Source organism: Eptesicus fuscus, chromosome 23 (assembly GCF_027574615.1).
Source record: "Eptesicus fuscus isolate TK198812 chromosome 23, DD_ASM_mEF_20220401, whole genome shotgun sequence".
NCBI lineage: Eukaryota > Metazoa > Chordata > Mammalia > Chiroptera > Vespertilionidae > Eptesicus > Eptesicus fuscus.
Window position 1 is genome coordinate 9,023,335 of NC_072495.1, and position 17,091 is coordinate 9,040,425.

Here is a 17,091-nt window from a genome sequence, read left to right on the forward strand (position 1 = left end):
AGATCAAGAGATTAGTTCAAAATTGACAAATTGTCAAATATTAATGATGAGGATGTAAAACATTATGACTTTGGCAAACAGTTTGACAGTTTCTTAAAAAGTTAAACTTATACCAACCATTTGACCCAGCTATTTCACTTCTAGAGAAAAGAAAGCATAGATTCTGACAAAGACTTGTATATGAAGGTCATAACAGCTTTAGTTAGAATAGCCCCAAAACAAGAAACACCCCTAATGTTCATCAACAAGTGAGGGGATATATGCACACAGTGGTATAGGCATACAATGAAATCCTACTCAGCAATAAAAAGGAATGAACTATAGACATATTCAGCAACTTGGATGAATCTTAGACTACTTATCCTGAGTGAAAGAAGCCAGACCTTCACAAAAGGTATCCTAGATAATAGAAGGCCAAATCAACCGAACGGTGGAACGACCAGTCGCTATGATGCGCATTGACCACCAGGGGGCAGATGCTCAATGCAGGAGCTGCCCCTAGTGGTCAGGGAGCGCTGCTCAGCCAGAAGCCGGGCTCACGGCTGGCGAGCGCAGCCGTGGTGGCGGGAGCCTCTCCCGCCTCCACAGCAATCGTACATCCACCGAGGGCTCCCAGACTGTGAGAGGGCGCAGACCGGGGCTGAGGGCCTCCCCTCCCCCCTGAGTGCACGAATCTCATGCACCAGGCCTCTAGTATACTATATAATTCTGTTTATATAAAACTCTGAAAAATGCAAGCTAATTTCCAGTGACAAGAAAGCAAAGAAGTGGTCTCCTGGATTATCAAGAAGAAGGAGGAAATTTCACAGGTGTATCCATATATCTGAACTTACCAAGTTGTACACTTTAAATCAGTGCCATTTATTATATGTAATTACATCTCACTAAAGCTGTCTTTAAAAGCATTGATCAGAAAGGAAGGACTTCTGGATTTCTCTAGAGCAGTATGCTATCCAAGTGAGCTTTGTACAGTAATGAAAATGTGTATTTTTGTCTAGTACTGTTGGTGACAGCCACATGCTGTTATCGAGTATTTGCAATGTAACTAATGTGACCAAGAAATTGAATTTTAAATTGTATTTAATTTAGATTCAATTTAAGTAGCCATATTTGACTAAGTAACTACCATATTGGATAGCACAGAGCTGAAAGAGAAGAAGAGAATTCCACAGCAGCTAAGTGCAGGATTGGGAGTTTGTATCCCACAACCTGGGGCTGTGATGTCCTTGAGAGTTCAATTACAATAGATAAGAGGAACTTCGAAGGTACTTTTCTTTAGTAAAAATTTCAGTACAAAGTAGTTGCATAGACTTATGGAGTTTTCAGCAATTGATGTTCAGATATCAACAAAAGAAACCTTTATAGGATGCTGGTCCTGTGGGATTTGGAAACTGGCCAATTTAAATGCTTACAGTATCTTCTTTTTTCTTTTTTTTCGGAGTAACTTTTCGAAGTTTAGAGAGTTGGTGAGGTGTCCTCTTGGGTATGATTTGAACTTCCACCTTGAAAAAAGAGAGGGAAATGCAAATATATTGCATAACAACAACAAAAGAAAAGAACCTTATATGTAGGATTTTTAAAAATGTTTCTGATCGCCACTGATATCAAGCATTCAAAAGCCACAATGTTGTCATGCTGCATGCTGTGGAAAATTAAAGTGACATTTCTTAATCGTTTATATTTCACTGTGTTAATTTTCTTCTTCCTGTCCTTGCTGCTAAACTCAGTCATGTTCTCTTTGTCTGGTTGTAGAATGCTGGAAGAGAAGGAAGAGCCAGGCTTTCTCACTGGTTTAAAGATTCCTGCTCCATGGGCTGCTGGCAAGACTGTGGAAACAGTCCATCCTGTCAGAGACAACTACAAATTTAAAGAGACGGTCCATATCCCAGGAGCTCGCTGCCTGTATCTTAGATTCGATAGCAGATGCTCTTCACAATATGACTATGACAAAGTAAGCAAGAACTGCTTTAGAATTGGTTCCACTGCTAATAAGCTGATTATCTTTATATGCTTCTTATTTTTCTTTGCTGCTTGTCATCATTCTTGACTTATTTCTGTCTGCAGATATCTCTTAGGAGAACTTACCTAAGATAATGCCTTGAAGGTAGTGATTGGGGAGTCAAAAAGCCAGCACCTCTGCGTTCTAAGAGCAGTGTTTTAATGACATGTTGAAAGTGGGCTTTTGTAAGCTTTCGAAGTTTAGATCCGAGTCAAAGGAAACTTTTCTTTCCATTCTGCTTACTTCCTGCCTCTCTCTGTGCTTGGAATTCCTGTAGACGTGTGTCCATTCATCTAGAAAGGTCTTACTGCCCAATTCTTGGGGCTTCTCATGTATCTTTTGGGGAGAAGGTGTCCTTTTAGAAGGGTTTCAGGTGTGTTAGGGCTTGTCTGTGTTTAGGTTATTCTTTGCCATTGTCTCAGGAGACTACACCTCCACATAGACTTCAGGGAGGTATAGTTTCCAACCTGGTGGCCAAACCAAATTATAAGTAAAACGAAGTGTTTAGGGCTTGAAATGTTTCTTCTGTTTATAATTGTTACATTATAAATCATTATGCTGAATTTATGAGGAAGGGCTAATGAAATCATGACATGTAACATATAAAAGAACAACTGAAGGATTATCTAATAGCTTTGTACTTACACATGTAGATTGTTAGCTGTCTGTTATATCTCCTCCCTGGACTGTGTAAAGGCAATTGGTCTGCAATTGGTCTTACATCCCGGGGGATACTTAGGTTAAGAATAAAAGACTTCTTAACTGTATATACAATGAAATGGTAAAGCACACTACTGGCAAATTATAGAATCCTCTTCCCTATTATCTTTAGACTAGTGAAGATTCCCAGATGTCAGGAGGGACTTAAGACTTGCCCCGAAACTCACCGTAGCTGCAAGGAAGAGAATTTAGAAAATAGTCTTTGGTGGGCCATTCAAAAATTAGATTTTTTTTTTAAAGTGGCATCAGTCTACACCACTTCATAGCCCCTGGCATCAGCTACCCCCATGTTTTAGATTCAAACGATAATGACTATTTAAAACAGAAATGGAAGAGTTGCCATTTTAGTTTGTGTCATTATGTTTCTCCATTAAAAGCCAGTAATTTGCATCTTCTGGTGGATGCTGACCTGCACCTGCACTAGATACTAGTGTTAAATGTGGAGGTACAGGGATGCTCACTACATGGACAGAAGAAATATCTACTTTTCTAGTGGTCCTGCTGGTGTCAGGAGGGTACAAAGTCACAAAATGATAAGTGTCCAGGACTAAAAGTACAGCTTTTAGATCCAAACTGATCTCTCTGATACAGTCAGAGGCTTTCATAGTACACGTTGGAAGACAGGATTTGGTATTCACAGAAGCCAGAGCCTTATTCTTCCTGTGAGAGTATTTGAATGCCACACGGCCTGTAAATTAGAAAAGTGGTTAATTGGATATCAGCGAAGAGCCTTTATTGACGAAAAGTGTTGATACATGAAAACTGACCCAAGAAGCAGCCCCTTTCTGCCCAAATCTGTGTCATTTTCTTTTTATACCATGAAGCAACATTCTAAGAATATATGGCTTATTTTCAATTTGTTGCATTTTTTTAAATCCTCATTCATTGAGGTTTTTGGGTTGTTTTCTTTTTTGCTTTTATTTTGTTGTCGTATGAGATATAACCATCTTTTTACCTGTATTTGCTCACTTTATCAATTTTGGGGAGGACTTAAGGGGGCAAATTGTACCTTTTATTAATGAATTATATGTAGTTGTTTAGGATTAAAATAGTTATTTAAAACTATATATATATATATATATATATATATATATATATATATATGTTAACTGAGTGTAACTATTTTAATGTGAAGTGCCCAAGTCAATTAAATTGTGGTAATATTTGTTATTCTGTAGCTGCCCTGTAAATACCAATGGTCAATTGCATTCAAACTAGTATCAGTTGTACCTTAAAAAAAAAATCAGGGAATATTAGTTATGACTCCAGTGCCTGGTTATAAATGTATTTTTAAACAAACATTTTCTGCAGCCTTTTTATTTGTAGATGTTGTTTTTGTTTTTCTTTTACAGTCTAACAGTATATTTTCTGTTTTGAAGTTGGTGATATACGCGGGGCCTAACACAAACAGTAGGAAGGTTGCTGAGTATGGAGGCAATACACTGGGATATGGCAGCCGTAGTGTCTTAGGAACTGGTTGGCCGAAAGACTTGGTGAAGGTATGGTATCCAGTCACATTCACTTCATAGAAAAGAAAAATGAACTTATATTCCACATGGGCCCAAGTATATTAACTAGAATCCAAAAAAATTTGCCAAGGGGGCTTTTTAAGGTGTGGCTACCTTTCCAGGCCTGTGAAGTCACTACTTCTTTCAAAATGACCCTCCTTTCCCTTGCAGGGTATCAGACCCCTGTCCACTCCAGAGCCTGTCCCACAGGTTACTGCATGGACTGAAGTGGTCACAGCATTTCCTTCACTGGCCACTAACAGGACTGCTAGTTCTTCCAGCTCACTTCTTCTCTGAGATAGGAGACCCTTATAGTGGCTGTCCTGGAACCACAGGGCCATTGAAGTTTAAAAATGTGGAATCAATGTTTGCAGATGAATTTGGACCTTAGGAGCAAAAATGATGATCCATTCTCAGACTGATACGATTTGAGCCATGCTCTGTGATCTACCTAGAACATGAATATGAACTGAAAAACCCATTAAGACCCCCAAACCTTTCCCAAGTGTGTTCCCAGAGCCTTTATCTCATATACATTATGCACCCTCTCTAATTCAGTCACAGACAACGAGTTTCCTCCAGAGGGCTAGTCCCGAGCATCTGACGCCAGATCAGCACAGCACTTTTAACTGTTCTCTTTTCCTTTTTGATTCTCATTCACCGTGTTGGTTCTACCACACAGAGCAGGCTCTTTCAGCACTGCCTCTGTGTTCTGCACGACACTGGCCATTTGCTTGCCTTATTGGCACAAGTGAGGTGGTGATGTAAAGAGGGGGAAGAGGGCAGAAGGAATAGAAATTTGAGGTACTTATTAAAATTATGCTTAAGATTTGATTCATCTTTACTCTGATCCTGCTATTGGGCAGTTGTGATCCACTTCACAGATGACTCGTCCCAAAAGCCACCTGGATAGGAGAGACACCTGAAAGGTTGATGTCCAAATGAGAGGGGATGGAATTTGAATTTAAAAAGCAAGTGAGGAAAGGAGTGAAGTATTGTTGTGGTCCTTTTGAAAGTAAATCTCTGAAATTCATTGCTCTCTTGAAAACTGTGTGTCTTGTTTTTAAAGTGATTTTCCCCCCTTAAATTTTAAGGTGGAAGGAGATACAGTCACCTTCTCCTTTGAAATGAGAAGTGGCCGTGAACACAACACTCCTGACAAAGCCATGTGGGGCTTTGCTTGCACAGTTCGAGCTCAGGTACTTGACTAACCTCTGCTGTGGACGTAGTACTTTCTCCTTTGTGCCTTGATTACATACATCATATTTGCCTTGGAAGCGGGGCAGAATATGAGTCACTGTTTCATCCATCTCTTCCATTTGAAAGGAGTAGACTGCTGATAGTAAGTAGGGATTTTATGGAATAAAACTAGCTGTGATCTCAGATCCATTTAGCAGCACAGAGAACCATGCGCAGGACTCTGTCTTCGAAGCCGGAAAGAGATGATCTACCTCCAGAGTCTTTCCATAGGACGAAGAAAGCTTAGACACTAAGCGTTTGAAGTCTTGGTTTTAAGAGTAGTAGAGTCAGATTATTTTCATTCTAGTCCCAAAGGCTCTTCTTGCTAGACTAGGTCTGTCTCTGATTAATTATTTGTGTTATACTCTGTGTACAGGTTTAATCTACTCTTTTTAGCAGTGCATAATAGTTATTTCCCACCTCCCTCTGCCCCCGGAACCTATGTAAAAAAATTTTCCTACCTGAAAAAAAAGAAGAGGGAGGAATAGGAGTTTACTAGCCCCTCAAGGTGCCTGATTTGTACAGTGTATTTTAGATTGGGGGATCACTTAAGTTTAAGCAAGCTAAGACTCTCTGGAGTGGAATTCTCTACTAGAATGTAAGTGCTGAGAGAGCAGGCACTTTGTTTTGTTCTCTGCTGTATCTCAAGCTTCTAGAGCAATGGCTGGTACACAGGAGGTACTCAATAACTATTTATTGAATGAATTCTCTGTCATCATTGACAACATCTTGGTTTGAGCACAGGATGGAGGTGACAAAACGAAATAGTGACTTATACCCAGGTAGGCACAGCAGAGGAGTTACCCAAACAGTTATGCATGGGATCTGTGCTGTTTCTAATATGGAGTCTTATTGGCTCTTCTCTCTCCAGAACTGTGTTGAGACTTCACTCTGTGGTCATTCCAGTGCCACCATCTCTCTGCTCATGGTGTTGGGTGCTGTCCCTGTGTCCCATAGCAATGGTACTTGATGCTGCTCTGTGAGCCCTGTGGTTGGGGACAGTGCAGTGTGGTGAGTGCAGGTGGAAGGGCTCTGCCATGTGCACTGACCTGTGTGGTTTGCCCCTGTCTGCATTGTAGGAGTCTTCGGAGGATGTGTCAGGAGGCTTGCCCTTCCTGGTAGACCTGGCTTTAGGGCTGTCTGTGTTAGCTTGTTCCATGTTAAGAATCCTGTACAATGGACCAGAAATTACCAAAGAAGAAGAAGCCTGTCAGGAGCTATTGCGGTCCAAACTTTTACAAAGGTAACAAAGGGCTCAAATTGGGCTGGTTTTGCTCACAAAGGAGAAATGACTTGATGTGGAAAACTGCTTTTGGTGTTTCCCAGCTGATCGTGCCTACTGCCTGACAGTCCTGTGGGTGTCATTGTGTAATTAAATTAAAGGATCCCCAAAAGGATGGGTAGATGGGTGATAAAGCAAATATGGAAAAATATTTATTTGAGAATCTAGGCGATGGGTATATATGGCTGATAACCATGTAATTCTTTCAGCTTTTAAAATATTTTAAAGTTTTCATAATAAAATGTTAGGAAGGAGGTAGATTTCCAAAGATGTGGTTTTGTATAATGTGCTCATTTTCTTTAGAGCATATTTAAGTAGTGAATAAATACTCAATACATAATGTGATCCTTCATGTTTTATTTGTCTGCAAACTTTAAGTAGCTTTCCAGATAGAAGAGGAAGTGAAGAACCTCTTTTCTGTTTGTTCAGGTGCCAGTGGCAGGTGGAAGCCAATGGCGTGATCTCCCCTGCCCTTACTCCAAGCCCTTCTCCATTGCCTCTGACCATTGAGGAAGACAGAGAATTCACCTACCCCTCTGACGTCCTCGTGCCTCCAGTTGGAAGCTACTTTGACCTGCCCCGGATCAGGCTGCCTCCAGGAATCATGATAAAGCTCAGGGAAATTTCTGGGCGTGCTAGACCTCAATTTAGACCAAGTATAAAGTATGTTTTTATATAACATTTCATTTTTCCCAATGGAAAAACACGTTTAAATAGTTGAAGGGGGATAACTTTCTTATAGTCTAGCAAGTGAACCTTTAATTTAATGTTTATTTAATGATTGTTAACCAAGTATCCCAGGTGGTATTCTGGTGTGGGCTCGTAGTCAGCAGTTAGCATCACCTAGGAACTTGTTAGTTCTTGGGCCCCATTTCACACCTGCTGAATCAGGACCTCTGAGGATGGGGCCCGATAATCTGTTTTCACAAATTTTCCATATGATTCTGATGCATGCTACAGTTTGACAAGTTCTAGGTTTTCCTCGGGTGGCTTTATCTTTTACTTTCATTTCCATAGAGTCTAGAGGTATTTCGTTGTTTTTGATGCCTAGAGAGGTGGTGAGGGTGGGGTCTTTATTTTGAAGTCTTGCAGTTACAGATGTCTTCATGATATTCTTGTTTAAAGTGAACCCTATTTTGCAGGCCTCTGCTCTGCCTAATGAGGCAAGATTGCCTATTTCAGAGAAAAATATAAAGAATAGATGACATTTAAAATGAAAAACAAAAAACAGAAGCACCATTGCTTTCAGCCCAACATCCATACACACGAAATACTACAAGTCACAAACTGCATAAAATTAATTGGCAGATAAATGGTGCCAAAGGTCTTTTTTGATCCTGACACCTCTTCTAGCTCTAATGTGACTAGAGCTTGAAATGTATGAATCATAGAAAGTGAAGTATCACTAATTTTGATTTTCAGTTTTATCAGCCAATGTTAGTTTTATCAGTTAAATATATTTAATTATTGCCAACTTGATAGGAAAGCCATCATATAATGTTCATGCCTCTTTATTGGAATAAGGTGTGGTAAATATTTAATATATTTAAATCAAAGCCTATATTCTTTAACCTATAAGAACATATTGGTAAGTTGAGCACATGGCATATCCTTGACCATTTTCCATTGTAATCACAGAGAGATAATTCAGCCAGATGTGATGGAGGAGATGGTGGTATCATGTGTTATTAAGCACTTGAACTTGGTTGATGCACTGCAGTCTCTAATAAATTTCCAGTATCAAGAAGAACATGCTGAGGAATATGACTTATTGTGTAAAATTATGGGAGAGACCTTTAAGAAACTCAATGCCATGGAGAGACAGCTGCAGGTAAGGGAAAGCTAAAATACCAACATTTCTCTTAATAACTGTTGGAAATAATTTCATTCCTAGAAATGTAATGAAGTTTACAAAGTGATCTGAATTTTTTAAAATTATTACGACTAAAATTTCAGAATTTATAGATTGCACTTGTTTTTATTTTGCATTCATTTTCACATTGTTTTATATTTTAATGTATCAGAGTGTTGCAGAATTGGAACAGAAATGGCAGAGTGAGGTGGACGATGCCATGCAGGGGAAACTGGAGAACAACATGCCTTTCTTCTATGACTATCATTTCAATGAGGTGAGCGAGTATATGCTGTGTGTATAGAGATAAAATAATGTCACTTCTTAAAATGTTGCACACCCCAAAATGTACCCATTCTTTAAAAGGGTTAAATAAGATTTATTAGACCAACATGTCAGTAATCCTATCTAATAAAGAGGGAATATGCTAATTGACTGCCCCACCCTCAAATATGGCAGTGCCCACAGCCAATAAGGAGGGAATATGCTAATTGACTGTCACACCCTCAAAGATGGCAGCGCCCACAGCCACAAGATGGCAGCACCCAGTCCTCTCAATCCCCTGGCCGCCCAGGGCTGGCCCGAGGCACAGGCAAGCCTTGGATGGCAGCTGCCCAGCCGCCCAGGGCCACCAGAGGCTTGTGCTGCCAGCAGTGGCAGCAGCAGAGTTGTATGGGGGCATCGCCTTCCCCTGATCACCGGGTCGCCTCCCGCCCCTAAGAGCTCCCAGACTGTGAGAGGGGGCAGGCCAGGCTGAGGGACCCCCTCCTCCAGTGCATGAATTGTCATGCACCGGGCCTCTAGTACAAATAATAAATTACTTGTTAAGTTTTATTTTTATGGGAATGCACATGTTGACTCCTTTTTAAAAAATATATATTTTTATTGATTTCAGAGCAGAAGGGAGAGGGAGAGAGAGATAGAAACATCAGTGATAAAAGAGAATCATTGATTGACTGCCTCCTGCACGGGGTCTCCTACTGGGGATCAAGCCTGCAAAGTGAGCATATGCCCTTGATCAGAATCCAACCTGAGACCCTTCAGTCCACAGGCTAATGCTCTAGCCACTGAGCCAAACCAGCTAGGGATTGTTAAGTTGTTTTTTAACTGATTAATAGTGTTATAAAGAAACTAACATCATTATCAAATTTTGCTTTCAATCCTTAAAAAAACAAATCAATGGCAGAGTTATAAGCACTGGAAAAAAAAAAAATCCCCAGAAAGTGGCCAATACCATTTTTAATCACTGAAGTATCAAGTGATAATTTACAAATGTGCTTCTGGCATAGAAATATGGACCAAAGAGGGTGTTTTTCCCCCTGAAATTTTCTGTTCCTTTTATCACGTGCAGAAAAACTCAGTCTGCATACCATCTTTTCTTGATTTTTCCTTCTTTAGAACAAAGTGAAAGAACTAGAACTTTTGTGTTCAATGAAGGAAGTCTCCTTTGATGGAAATGATCTTGAAAACATGGTCCTATCACTGAGGTTAGTGATGTTAATAACTATGCAAAGCTAATTTATTCCCTTGGTGCTTAAAAAATGTGAAGATCTAGTCTCAACAGATATTTTATAAAATAGTGTGTATTCATGAAATATTTTGGACTTGTGAATTTTTAAAAAATATTTTTTTATTGATTTCAGAGAGGAAGGAAGAGGGAGAGAGAGATAGAAGCATCCTTAATGAGAATCATGGATCGGCTGCCTTCTGCAAGTCCCCCACTGGGGATCGAGCCCACAACCCAGGCATGTGCCCTTGACTGGAATTGAACCTGGGACCTTTCAGCTCTCAGACTGACGTTCTATCCACTGAGCCAAACTGGCTAGGGCTAGACTTGTAAATTTTTATTTTAACCTTCAAAAGTTAGCACCATGGCATTTGAAACTGGGTAAAAATAACTAAAACGGACCACAGTTTTATAACACTGCTCCCCTCTGATGGGGAAAGGGGGAGGTGAGCAATATTTATCAGTTGACTTTTGCTTAGTTTCCCGTCTACTCATATTTTTTGTAATGAAAAAAACTTTGGATTTGGTAAACTAGAGAACGACTAAATGCACCTGAGCCTTTCTTTATAGGGAGAAGTTCCTACAAGAAGTGAATTCTCTTATTCAGAAACCCTCGCACCCACTGGCTAAAACGAAGACGTTAGTGAAGAGCTTAATGAACAGAGCCGAGCTCTTGCTGCATGTCACCATAGCAGCCCATTCTGGCCTCACCAGAAGCATCTCGGGGACCCCTGCAGAGACACCGGGTACTGCTCCAAGCCAGCCCTGCACAGGCTCTTTGCACTAGCTGGCTCACAAAATGTGCATCAGCTACTTTTTAAAAAATCACTCTGTGTACTCTCAGAAAGGAAGAAAAAGGAAATTTTAACATTTTTATTTTGCCTTTTACTTTTTCCAGCCAAAAAATGCTTTTCATTGAATTCATGTGGTGTTTTGTGAGTCAACTGAGCATCAGGGATGCTTCCTTGCCTGCCTCTTCTGTTTTTCTTGCGAGCATCTAAGGATCCCAATGACATGTATTTTTATAATTCCGTGCCCCTTATTTTTGGTTGATGGTTTGCCATTTTCATAGTAACATATATAATTAGATAGTCAATATTGTGAATCTTTTTTTAAAAATATGTTATTGATTTCAGAGAGGAAGGGAGAGGGAAAGAGAGATAGAAACATCAATGATGAGAGAGAACCATTGATCGGCTGCCTCCTGCATGCCCCACACTGGAGATCAAGCCAGCCACCTGGGCATGTGCCCTGACCAGGAATTGAATTGTGACCTCCTGGTTCAAAGGTAGATGCTCAACCACTGAGCCATGCTAGCTGGGCAATATTGTGAATCTTTTAATACATCATATTTTCCTCTTGAAACTGAGTTTGCATTTCATCTTTTAATAGGTGGAATCTTCTAGCATGAATTTCCACTATTAATTTTTTCCCCCTGATCCCATTCTAATTGTTAGCCTGAAAACGTGTTTCTCAGGGACATTAATGAGTCTTCTTACTTAAGCGGGATTATAACTTAGGGCATAGTCCAAAATAACAAATGTTAATTCTTCTGGAAAAACAAGTTGAGTAAACATATTCTTAAATGAAAAACTCCATGTATTCCAGCCCATTATCTGATGGACACTATTCAGCAGTTTGTGATCAGCTGATTGCCTAGGGCTCCTCTCACTTGGGAGAGAAGTCTAGGCTGACTCCCAGGTTTCTGACCCTCCCCATAGGCTACCGCTCCCTGAGAACATCAGGGGAAATGTGCCAAGTGTGCGGCGAGATTGCATGCCAGGGTGGTCCGCTACATCACGTCCCTGGCCCCGTTAGCCCTGCTTACTTAAAGTTCCCATAGAAAGACAACGACTCACTAAGGCGGGGGATGCTTCCCAAGAGGCTCTTACCTTAAACTGTTCCTTTATAAAGCAGCTATTTTCCTGGATAGGGTTAAGGAGTATATCTTATAGGAAGGGGCTGGTCAGATTCTAGCTCAAGTGTGATATTTACTCTTACTGTGATCAAAACAGAGGTGTTGCAAAATGGTAGTAAGTTAGTTAAACAAATCCAGGATTAAAGGGGAACAAAAGCCATCTCTGGGCGATAAAAAGGGTCTGGATTTACTTGAATAAATAAATTTTTGTTCCCAGAAATCACTTTATTCTCTCTTGTTTTTTAAAATGCTATATTAAAGTGGACATTGATAGTCAATGAAATTAAATGAATTTTTGAGTCTTTCTTTGGAAACCCAATTTGGTGATGTGAATCTTTTGGTGAAAAGATTTTAGTTTTCCAAGCTAAGATTATTTTTAACCTAATATCTAGGTTTTAAAAATTGGCCTAAAAATATTAGCTGTGCTTTGCTTGCTGGTTTGGTGGTTTAAGTCTCATAGAAAGCAAAGCTATTTGGTAGTTCCAGGTTACTGCTATCCTTACAAATGGGATAGCAGATATGTGAATCCTTTTATTCCTCTCTGTTCCAGCTTGTAAATCAGCTTCTGAAACAAAGGTGATATCTCATGCTGTGCGGCAGCCTGTTTTTCTTCGTAGCATGTCGGCTCCTTCTGACCTGGAAATGATTGGTAATGAAGATTTGGAATTTACTAGAGCAAATCAGAGGTAAATGGCTAATGGCCAAGGTTGGATTCCCACACGCAGTTGAATGCTTTTCAATAAAAAACCACACTCCCTGAGGGTCTCTTGTTTTTCTGAGCCAACGGTTTTCTTTTCTGTAGGCGGCGCCATGTGACCAGCCACCGGAGCAGCTCCTTTACGCTTCTGCAGTCACTGGCCATCGAGGACAGCAGGGACAAGCCCACCTACAGTGTCCTGCTGGGGCAGCTGTTTGCTTTCATCGGCACCAATCCTGACCAAGCTGTATGTCACGTGTTGCCGACCATAGATAAATAACACTGAAAAGCACAGAGGGCCTGTGACAGTTAGCCTGAATCAGGTGTACTTCCTTCTCATGCATTTCAGGTGTCCAGCAGCAGCTTCCTTTTGGCTGCACAGACACGGTGGAGGCGGGGAAACACTCGCAAGCAGGCCCTGGTACACATGCGCGAACTGTTGACTGCAGCTGTGCGAGTTGGGGGAGTGACGCATCTTGTGGGTCCAGTGACAATGGTTCTTCAGGGAGGACCCAGGTCAGTTGTTTCTGTTGGTTTATACTGTCCTGTCTGGAATGGGCAAAACCCTTCCAAAGATTATTCTTGGGGCCAAATCATAGACTGTGGTTTTGCTTATGTTTCCTCCTAAAATATTATATTTTTATTTTTATAAAAGTAGTTCATGATTTTGTAAACATTCAGCATATACAGAACAAGTCTCTTTACTCAACTTTTCCTCTTAAATTCCACTGTTCATTAACAGCTTGTTGAATCAAGTACACATACATAAATAGCTGTTTAATTCTCTTTGTACACATAAGTGTGTATGTGTGTGGGTTTTTTTAAACTTAATACCTATTGTACAATACATGCCTTACTGTAATCTGAGTTGTTTTGCTTTGTATATCTTGGATCTATCTTTTCATGTTACTACATATGGATCTGCTTTACAGTTTCTAAGAACTTCATGGACCTCCATTGTATGGATGTCTAAATTTTATATTATTTAACTCATCCCCTGCTGATGGAAACATCAGTTCATTCTTCCTTCTCTCTCTTCCTCTTCCTCCCTCCCTTCTGTTCGTTCTTCCTTTTTTCTGTTTTGTTTGTTTTTGCATTAACAATAGTGCTTTAATCAACATCCTTATAGTTGTATTTTTGTATACTTTTATGCTTATTTACTGTATTAATTTCTTTTTTTTTAATGAATCTTTATTGTTCAGATTACAATTGTTTCTCCTTTTTCCCCACTTATCTCCCCACCACCCAGTTCCCACCCCCCCCTCTGCCCTTACCTCCCCCTCCCCGCTGTCCTTATCCATAGGTGTATGATTTTTGTCCAGTCTCTTCCCATACTCCCCACACAGACACCCCTTTCCCCCTGAGAATTATCAATCCACTCCCATTCTATGCCTCTGATTCTAATAAGTTTATCAGTTTATTCTGTTCCTCAGATTTTTAATTCACTTGACTTTTAGATTCACTTGTTGATAGATATGTATTTGTTGTTCATAATTTTTATCTTTCTTCTTCTTTTTCCTCTTTTTAAGGAATACCTTTCAGCATTTCATATAATGCTGGTTTGGTGGTGATGAACTCCTTTAGCTTTTTCTTATCTGTGAAGGTCTTTATCTGCCCTTCAATTCTGAATGATAACTTTGCTGGGTAGAGTAGTCTTGGTTGTAGGTTCCTGCTATTCATCACTTTGAATATTTCTTGCCACTCCCGTCTGGCCTGCATGGTTTCTGTTGAGAAATTAGCTGATAATCGTATGGGAGCTCCCTTGTAGGTAACTAACTGTTTTTCTCTTGCTGCTTGTAAGATTCTCTCTTTGTCTTTTGCTCTTGGCATTTTAATTATGATGTGTCTTGGTGTAGTCCTCTTTGGATTCCTTTTGTTTGGGGTTCTGTGCGCTTCCTGGACTTGTAAGTCTATTTCTTTCATCAGGTGGGGGAAGTTTTCATTCATTATTTCTTCAAATAGGTTTTCAGCATCTTGCTCTCTCTCTTCTTCTGGTACCCCCATAATTCTGATGTTGGTTCGCTTGAAGTTGTCCCAGAGGCTTCTTACACTATCTTCAACTTTCTGAATTCTCTTCTCTTCATGCTTCTCTGGAGGAGTGTCCTTGGCCTCTTTGTATTCCAAATCTTTGAGTTGATTCTTGCAATCCTCTAGTCTGCTTTTGGGTCTCTGTATAATATTTTTTATCTCAGTCAGTGTAGGTTTAATTTCTAGTTGGTCCTCATGGAATTTATCGGCCTTTTCCATGAAATTCTTGAAAAACCTTATAACCGTGGTTTTGAACTCTATGTCCAATCGCTTGTTTTCCTCCATTTCTTTGGTTTGTGATCTGTTTCCTTGCCTTCTCATATTCTCTGCTTCCCTGAGTTGGTAGGGTAGTTTTGTGTACTAGGTGTCCTATTGGTTCAACGGGTCAGCCTCCCAATTACTTGAGGTGGACACTCTTGGTGTACCCTTGTGTACTGTATGTTCCCCAGCAGGAGCTACAGCAAGGTCTAGTTTTCTCCTCCTTTGCTTGGGCGGTTTTGGAGCAGTCTGACTGGAGCTGCAGTTGGTTAAGCTGCCACAGAACAGGCCATTTATATGTAAAAGCCGCTGTGTGGAGCCTGGGCGGGTTTGTAGAATGTGCGGGGCGGGGCCTCAGGGCGGGGCCTCAGGGCTGGGCGGGGTCTCAGGGCGTCACTAGGCTGGGGCGTGGCCAACAGCGATGGCTGCCGTCAGCCGTCTCTGCCTTTCCGGTTTCCAAGTCCCTGCGCCCCACAGTCCAGCGCAGTAAACAATGATTGCTGGGCGCACCACTGCAAAAAAGTCACTCTCACTTTCCGACCCGATGGCCGAGAGTCCAGCTTCTCCCCATAGGTGTCTGGGTCCCCCGAGTGTCCCCAGAAACTGGATTTCAGAGTGATCGGGAGCTTGTCTCCCTGCGGGTTGAAGCGCACCCAGCCGCCCGCCTCCGGCCCGATTCGCATGCCTCCGTACCTCAACTTTTCAGCGATTGTGCTCCTTTCTGTTCTTAGTTGTCAGTCTTCCACTCAGCCAGCTTTCCCGTGGTTCTGGGTGGTAGACGTTTTTGTCTTTTAGTTGTGTTTTTGAAATTGTTGTGTGAGGCAGCAGATTAGTTGTTTAACTATGCCGCCATCTTGGTTCCTCCTCTATACTACTGTATTAATTTCTAAAAACATAATTGTAGATACTAACTTAGAAGAAGGTTTTGTAACTGATTTGTGAGGAATTTTGCATTACTAGTTTTCCACTGTGCTTCAAAGATCTTCAGAGAGAAATAGAAAAGGCCTTTCTCTCCCAGTCCTGGGCTGGGACTGCTGGAGGCTGCCTGTGCCTCCTGGCAACTCTCTGGGGAATTCTGGCCAACGAGGGAGGGCAGTGGCTGGAGGAAAATGTGTTAACCAGGAGCTCATGTGAATATCTTAAGAAATTTCTGTCCGTCAGGGGAGACTGTTATTCTTCAGAAGCAAACAACTCCAAAATCTCGGTGGTTTAAGCAAAGTTTTAGTTCTTGCTCATGTCCATCACAGGTCCATCTTGGCTCATGGTAATCACAAGGAGCCCAGGACAGAGAGGAGACCACCATCTCAAAAGCCGTCGGTCCCCTTGTCAGAGCTCTGGTCATTGACCAGACTAGTCACATGCCCACCCAACCACAGGGGTGCCCAGAAAGCTTAGTGAGTAACACTAACAATACTACAACTTACTTCCAGAATAATTTCTCCATAATATTTCCCTCAATTACTAATGTCACATGTCAAACATTTGAAAAACTGCAAAAAATCCCGAAGTGTAAAATCACCTGTAAATCAGTATCTTAAAACAAAACTTAACATTTTAGTGTATTCTGTCTTTATTCTAACCATAGATCTCATCTCCTATAATGTTATTAGTGGTTGTATAGCACTGTATCATGTTGCTGAAACTTTATTAAGCCAATTCCCTATTTTTAAACCTTAGGATTTATTTTTGCTATTATAAACAATATTACATTGCATATCTTTGTTGGTAAATCTAGATAGTTCCAGTTCTAAACTAATAGCAATTGCTATAGAATCTAGCCCAAGTTGTGTTTTTACACTGGGAAAGTCTTACTTCAGTCAGCTAGATTATCCTCTGCTAATAGAGTGTGAACTTGAAAAGGACACTTAGCTGATCTGAGCCTTGGCTTTCTCATTAGTACAATTACATTTACAGCATTCATTGCTGCGTGGGACATTGTAGGTGTGTCTCAAATACGTAATTTTCATTATTAAATACATTTGGGAAATTTGGGGTACCATTTCTTGCTCTTAGACAGACTATGGACTTTAACTTTATAAGGCTCCGAGAAGTCCTGCAGTAGGAAGCCTGCTTAACTTTACCT

At 40.7% G+C, this 17,091-nt stretch overlaps 1 protein-coding gene across 2 annotated transcripts in view; it reads left to right on the forward strand.

Moving 5' to 3' along the window:
- Positions 1–17,091, forward strand: part of HECTD4 (HECT domain E3 ubiquitin protein ligase 4) — a 157,809-nt gene that overhangs the window by 78,855 nt on the left and 61,863 nt on the right. Inside the window, exons 21-32 of one of the 2 annotated variants that reach the window (XM_028147247.2) lie at positions 1,753–1,951; positions 4,072–4,218; positions 5,322–5,426; positions 6,546–6,709; positions 7,178–7,411; positions 8,387–8,579; positions 8,773–8,877; positions 9,999–10,087; positions 10,678–10,853; positions 12,576–12,711; positions 12,828–12,969; positions 13,072–13,238. In XM_028147247.2, coding sequence (XP_028003048.2) covers positions 1,753–1,951; positions 4,072–4,218; positions 5,322–5,426; positions 6,546–6,709; positions 7,178–7,411; positions 8,387–8,579; positions 8,773–8,877; positions 9,999–10,087; positions 10,678–10,853; positions 12,576–12,711; positions 12,828–12,969; positions 13,072–13,238 — 1,857 coding nt within the window. The remainder of the gene's footprint in view (positions 1–1,752; positions 1,952–4,071; positions 4,219–5,321; positions 5,427–6,545; positions 6,710–7,177; positions 7,412–8,386; positions 8,580–8,772; positions 8,878–9,998; positions 10,088–10,677; positions 10,854–12,575; positions 12,712–12,827; positions 12,970–13,071; positions 13,239–17,091) is intronic. The other variant, XM_028147249.2, reaches the window with a different exon arrangement.